Source organism: Lacerta agilis, chromosome 11, assembly GCF_009819535.1.
Source record: "Lacerta agilis isolate rLacAgi1 chromosome 11, rLacAgi1.pri, whole genome shotgun sequence".
Taxonomy (NCBI): Eukaryota; Metazoa; Chordata; class Lepidosauria; order Squamata; family Lacertidae; genus Lacerta; species Lacerta agilis.
The window spans coordinates 49,925,442-49,932,225 of NC_046322.1; the positions used below are offsets into that span (position 1 = coordinate 49,925,442).

At 40.6% G+C, this 6,784-nt stretch overlaps 1 protein-coding gene across 1 annotated transcript in view; it reads left to right on the forward strand.

Moving 5' to 3' along the window:
* ROR2 (receptor tyrosine kinase like orphan receptor 2) overlaps positions 1–2,184 on the forward strand; it is a 149,884-nt gene extending 147,700 nt beyond the window's left edge. The window contains exon 9 of the mRNA XM_033163836.1: positions 677–2,184. Coding sequence (XP_033019727.1) covers positions 677–2,116 — 1,440 coding nt within the window. The 3' untranslated portion in view covers positions 2,117–2,184. The remainder of the gene's footprint in view (positions 1–676) is intronic.
* Positions 2,185–6,784: the final 4,600 nt, after the last annotated feature.

Consider the following 6,784-nt stretch of genomic DNA (forward strand, 5'->3'; position numbering starts at 1 on the left):
CCTGCTAGCTAGGGATCATGGGAGTTGTAGGCCAAAAACATCTGGAGGGCTGAGATTGAGGAAGCCTGATCTAGAGAGCTGCAGATTCCCCAGCTTTTATCCTCCACTGTTCCAGAGACTCCCTCAAAAACCAGGAGCAGCTTTCTTGGGGACATAGCAGGCTAGATTAAGTTGGGATTAGTGAAATTCAAGTTCCCCACCCTGTGCACAGTAATTTTCAGACAGCAAACAACCATCATTGAACACAAGCCTGTTTCCACAAGCCATTCACATGCCCAGTGAATAGAAAATCTTGAGTTATGAGATATTGAGGTAGAAATGATGCCAGTTCCTTTGACTTTTAGGGTTGGCAAAAAAGGCCATTGTGTTAAAAAGTAACATCACTTTCTAGAACATGATGAAAATTCTAAGCCACTGGGATGATCCTGTTGATAAACGCATGGCAGTTTCTTTTACTTGCTGATTTAAGACAATTGAAATACTCAGACATGAAATATTTTGTCCTGTGTGTGAGTTTGTAAAACAAATGAGATCCCTTTGAGTAGAAATGTAAGCTGAACGCACACTTTGATCCATAGCTGCTTTCTTGTGAGAACCACCTAATAATTTGCAACATTTTCCTTTGATTAAGAATTAAACAATTATGAGAATGATTTTGGGTATGTTTTATTTTCAGACTAAGCTGAAAGAGATCAATCTCTCCACGGTGAGGTTCATGGAGGAGCTCGGCGAGGAGAAGTTTGGGAAAGTTTATAAGGGTCACCTGTTTGGTACAACGCCAGGCGAGCAGACGCAGACAGTTGCCATCAAAACCCTCAAGGATAAAGCCGACTTGACCCTCCGGGAAGAATTTAAACATGAAGCGATGATGAGGTCACGGTTACAGCACCCAAATATCGTTTGCTTACTGGGAATAGTGACAAAGGAGCAGCCCATCAGTATGATCTTTAGCTACTGTTCCCATAGCGACCTGCATGAGTTTTTGGTTATGAGATCCCCTCATTCTGACGTCGGCAGCACTGATGACGACAAGACCGTGAAGTCCACATTGGAGCCAGCAGATTTTTTCCACATTGTGACTCAGATAGCAGCAGGGATGGAATACCTGTCAAGCCATCACGTCGTCCACAAAGATTTAGCCACTAGAAATGTATTGGTGTTCGACAAACTCAGTGTGAGAATATCCGACTTGGGCCTTTTCAGGGAAGTCTATTCCGCCGACTACTACAAACTCATGGGAAATGCTCCTCTGCCTATACGGTGGATGTCCCCCGAGGCAATCATGTATGGCAAGTTTTCCATTGATTCCGACATCTGGTCCTACGGAGTGGTATTGTGGGAGATCTTCAGCTACGGCCTGCAGCCTTACTGTGGCTATTCCAACCAAGATGTCATCGAGATGATAAGAAACAGGCAGTTTTTGCCCTGTCCCGATGACTGCCCTGCGTGGATGTACTCACTGATGTTGGAATGTTGGAACGAATTTCCCAACCGAAGGCCAAGATTCAAAGACATCCACAACAGGCTGAGAACCTGGGGGAACTTGTCGAATTACAACAGCTCGGCACAAACGTCCGGGGCGAGCAACACCACGCAAACCAGTTCCCTCAGCACAAGCCCCGTTAGCAATGTCAGCAACACTAGGTATGTTGGACCAAAACAGAAAGCGCAAGCTTTCCCTCAGCCACAGTTCATACCAATGAAAGGACAGATAAGGCCCATGGTTCCGCCACCTCAACTCTACATTCCCGTCAATGGTTACCAACCCATGCCGGCCTATGGAGCTTATTTGCCCAATTTTTATCCTGTGCAGATCCCAATGCACATGGCTCCTCAGCAGATGGCTCCTCAGATGATTCCAAAACCAGGGTCCCATCACAGTGGCAGTGGTTCCACAAGCACGGGATATGTAACAACTGCTCCCTCCAATGCCTCTGTGGCAGACAGGGCTGCTCTGCTGTCTGAAGGTGCAGATGATGTGCACGCCGCTGAAGACGTTGCTCAGAGTCTGGTCCAGGAAGAGGAGGAGGAAGAGGGCTCAGTGCCCGAAACAGAATTATTGGGTGATAATGACACTCTTCAGATGGACGAGGCAGAATTCCAGACAGAAGCCTAGAGATGTTGGCCTTACTACAAAGACAAAATGGGGCACGTCTACAATCCACTGGAGGCTGTCGTCCTTTTGACTTGTATAATCAATGTGTCCCGTCCCCCATTCCCCCTTCGGACTTTTACACACACAATAATCCAAAGCCACCTGAGATGCAGCAATAACGACATATCATGTTTAAAGGGTTTTTCTTTCCGCCAGATGTTGGCAGATATGAAGATTGGGAATTGCTGTTTCTGGATCTAGGGTTGATTACCGTTTTTGCAGGGAGGCTGTTTTTATAATATACTGTTGCTGTGCAACAGAAAGTGGAAATGCATTGCACATCATGTATATCTTGAACTCTGATTGTAATATTATTATTTTTAAGGAATTCCGGTAAAATCAGTAACCAAAAAAAAGAAAAAAAAAGCTGGTTAACAATAACACACAGGGTTGTTCTGCATGTGGAGAAGTGCTCAAGGTATAAGGGACATCCTACAAACAGAATCTTTGTCTCATTGATAGAATTGATTTGGAAGGGGGTTATTCAAATATAGGTAAGAAGAGACAGGTAAGAATATTATTCCAAAATTGAAAAGAGCTGAAGTTCAGGTAACAAAAGCAGAATGGCTGGTATGCATTTATCTTAGTGACTGAGCATTGCATCTCCCCCCCCCCCCCCGGGGAAGAAGTGAATTGATTTCCATTATAAAGGAATGGAAGTAGAACATATGTTTTAGCAGCAAATATATTTTTCTAACCAAAAGAAGTGACCTGGTAGGCTTTGCACTAACTGAATAAGCCAACCTCTTTTGCCTGTTGTGGTCAAATCTTGATAAAGGGCTCAGAAATAACATTAGCACATATTATTGATCGCGTTGATCAATAAGAATTTTAAACTCATTTTGTATTCATTTTAAAAGGTGCTAGAAAAACTCATACCCTCCTTTGTTTTTCTTTCAAGAAATAACCTTTTTTTTAGAGATTGTAGATCTTTAAAGACCAAAGTAAGCAATATTGTATAGAATGTGTGGATACATGTTAATGCTTTCTTTGTGTGAGATGAATCATGTACAGACTTTGAAATGTAATTTATGTTTTGTTACATTTTATATGGGGGTTTTTTATTGTAGCATTTGGATCTCTGAAAAGAATGCCTATATAACTTAACCGTTTACATTATGCTTTGTAATATTTTATTGGGATTGGGATTTTTATGCTTTGATATGTTGATAAATACTGGTCCAAACATTTCATAGCCATACATTTCATGCATTCTGTAATATAAATATTCCCTGAATTGTATTATAATGTAGCTACATATACATTGTAGTTCTAGGCTGTAAATCCATCACATGGACTATCTAACAAAGCAGCACATAAATATTTGGTTAATTTGTAAGATGTTGTAAAAAGAAAAAAAATACACTGTAAATGTGGAAATTTTCATTTCCATTCTGCCATGTTCTACCATATAAACTGTGCCTTTGTGAAGTACATTTCTGTTACATGAGGTACACCATTGTAATCTGCAGCCTGTCTTAGTAACGGGAACTGCTTAACTGGTTTCCAGTTTATCTCTTGAAATTTGCTATGCACTGGTAGGTAAACGATGAGAAGCTCTCTTGCTTGTTAATATAAATGTGAGTTGGAGAATATCAATAAATCATACAAATAAAATTGAAGTTTATTTAGTTCATTAAATGCGTTGATGACCTTCGATACTGTAATGCAGCTGAATTTAAGAACTTTCTCCTCCTATGCTCCCATTTTCTTATTTATGAGCATATTGACATGGCGGCACAAAGACAATTGTATGCCCAGAGTCCAGAATGGGAGACCAATTCATTCATTCGTTCATTTTAAATGAATGTTTTGCATCCAAGCGGTGCCTCTCTGCTGACTGGAAATTATCTGATTTGGTAGAGCCTTCCACCAGAGGAACGTGGACTAAGGCGATCTTCAGTGATGATCTTGTGCCACCTTCCATGCTGTTCCAAAGGATCCTTCAGACCTCTGGAACAGATTTGAGTTAGGGATGACAGAAAAGGAAAGAGATCCCTGTTCTGCTGGTGGAAGAATCCACTGGGTCAAAAAGCCTTCCATCCATGTTGTTGTTGTTCAGTCGTTCAGTCGTGTCCGACTCTTCGTGACTCCATGGACCAGAGCACGCCAGGCACACCTATCCTTCACTGCCTCCCGCAGTTTGGCCAAACTCATGTTAGTAGCTTCGTCTTTGTCCATGGAGTTTTCTTGGCAGGGATACTGGAGTGGGTTGCCAGTTCCCCCTCCAGGTGGATCACGTTTGGTCCAAACTCTCCACTATGACCTGTCCATCTTGACCTGTCCATAGCTTCCCTGAGTAATCCAAGCCCCTTCGCCACGACAAGGCAGTGATCCATGAAGCACACTAACAGGACACATAGAACACACTAACAGGACACAACCTGAGGACATCTCAATAGCTTTACAATGCAATAAATACACTAGTGGCCAAAATTGTGGAAACCTTTTGGGAAAAGTGTATTTCTGAAGTTTGATTACTCGTAACACCACTTTTTTTGGAGTAATAACATAAAATTATATATCAGTGGAAAGATAACTTAATGAAGAATGTAATGCAACAAAGTGTGTTCAATTATCTGTATTCTATCAAACATTATAGCCCAATAACCAGAAAAAGGAAGCACAACATGCTTAGGTTGATATGCAGTAGCTTTCCTTGTAGCTTTTAATGTAGCCAATGAGCAGAGGCATCGGAAGGTCAGGTGGTACCTGGTGCGGAAAATTTCTTGTCACCCCCCCACACACACACACGATCCCCCCCCCCCCCCGCAAAAATGGTTTTACGTTATTTCATATTTTCTTACAAAGGAATAATAACAAGTAATAATACTAAAAAACTTTTATTTATATCCCTAACATCAGATACATAACATTGGTATAAAATGAAACGATAATTAAATTACCTCCTAAAAACACCTCAAAATCAAATTAAAGTCTTATTAGATGGCTTTCCACAGGGTTAGGGTTGGGAACAGTAAGTGCTCCACTGAACTGAAGTTTCAGCCTTCACGACATAGGAAAACAGCCAAGTAAACAGCTATTTTGGTGGAGGAGGGTCAAGATATTAACCGATATGCATGAAATTTCATATATAGCTATATAATCCCTAGTATAGTAAGATAAGACCTTTGGAGCAGGCATTTTATAAAAAAAGTTTTTTTATGAACCACCCTAGTAGGGCAGTAATTTTTCCTTGATAATTTGTCACCCCTCCATTATGGAACATGGGGCGGACTGCCCCCCCTTGCTACGCCCCTGCCAATGACCATGAGTGTTTAGAGAGCCAATTATGTGTTATGAACCATCAAATCTCAGAAATGCTCTTTTCCCAAAAGGTTTCCACAATTTTGGCCACTAGTATGAATAAATCCCATATGTACTGAGATATTTTCTGAAATTGTTTTGAAGGTGCCTTAGTGTCCACTTCTTTGGTCACTAACGTCTGAATTCTTGACTTATAGGACATCAGTACTTATTGCTCAGCTCTTAACTACACTGTTGGGATATTGGAAGCCACTCAGTTGCTTAACATAGTAGGTTACCTAATTCTTACCAGAGAACTCCTTACCCGTTGCATCACCATTGACTCCAGCAGTATTTTTGGCCACCAACCCCTAAACCTTCAGGAGGCCAATAGACTGCCAACCTTGTTTTTCGTTGGACTAATCTCAGACATGTATCTAACCAGGAGGAAGAATTTGACTGAATACATGCTTTCCATATATGTGCTAGATTCCAAATCTGGAAGAAAAATATAGGAGGCACATAGGAACATTGCCAATCTTATGCATTTTAGATCCCCAGCCATTGTATAACAAGCCCATTGGTCAAAATTCCATCTCTAGCAATTTTGTACACTTCTGATGATTGCTTCTTGTTCCTGTTTGATGTCCTAATTTAGCTACTGAATCTGTAAACAACTTCTTCATTTTATTTATATTTATTTGCGCAAGAATTTTAAGGATGGGTTTTGAGTAAAAAAACAAGGTACTGTCAATTTTAATTCACTTCTTCATTGCTCCTGATACAAGTTCATTCATTTTCCTTTTCACACAAAAAGTCCAAAAGTAGTTCTCTAATTATTATTATGAATACAGGTCAGCAATGTTATTTCTCTAAGTGAACGTATCTCCTTTGCCTCCAGTAACTTCAACAACCATGCCTCCATATTAAACAATAATAAATACTTTCGTCTTTGTCCATATAGGAATCTCTCCGCTGTGATCATATATTGAGATATTATTCCATATATTGAGATATTATTCCATAGTTCTTTTCTTGTTATATAGCCATTAATTTGCACCCAGCTCTTTATCTTCAGTTCCCGTTTCCTGTTGTGTTTGCTATGGTTTTCCATCCTTATCTTTTAGAAATTCCTCCATTTACGCTTCTTTTCCCAAGTAAAGCGCCAGAGATTTGATAGGTTTTTTCCTCTGAGTTCACTCCAAGTTGTACACAGAACCTTTTCTTTCTTAGCTCTGTCGATGCCGGATGTCTCTCCATCCATGACAATTTCACCATTTGGCTGTTTCATTCCTCCAAACACCACGATGAAGGAGAAAGAAGTCCTAAAAATGGCACAGGCTTAGGGCATAAAGTTAAACCACCAGTTCACAGCCAAAATTT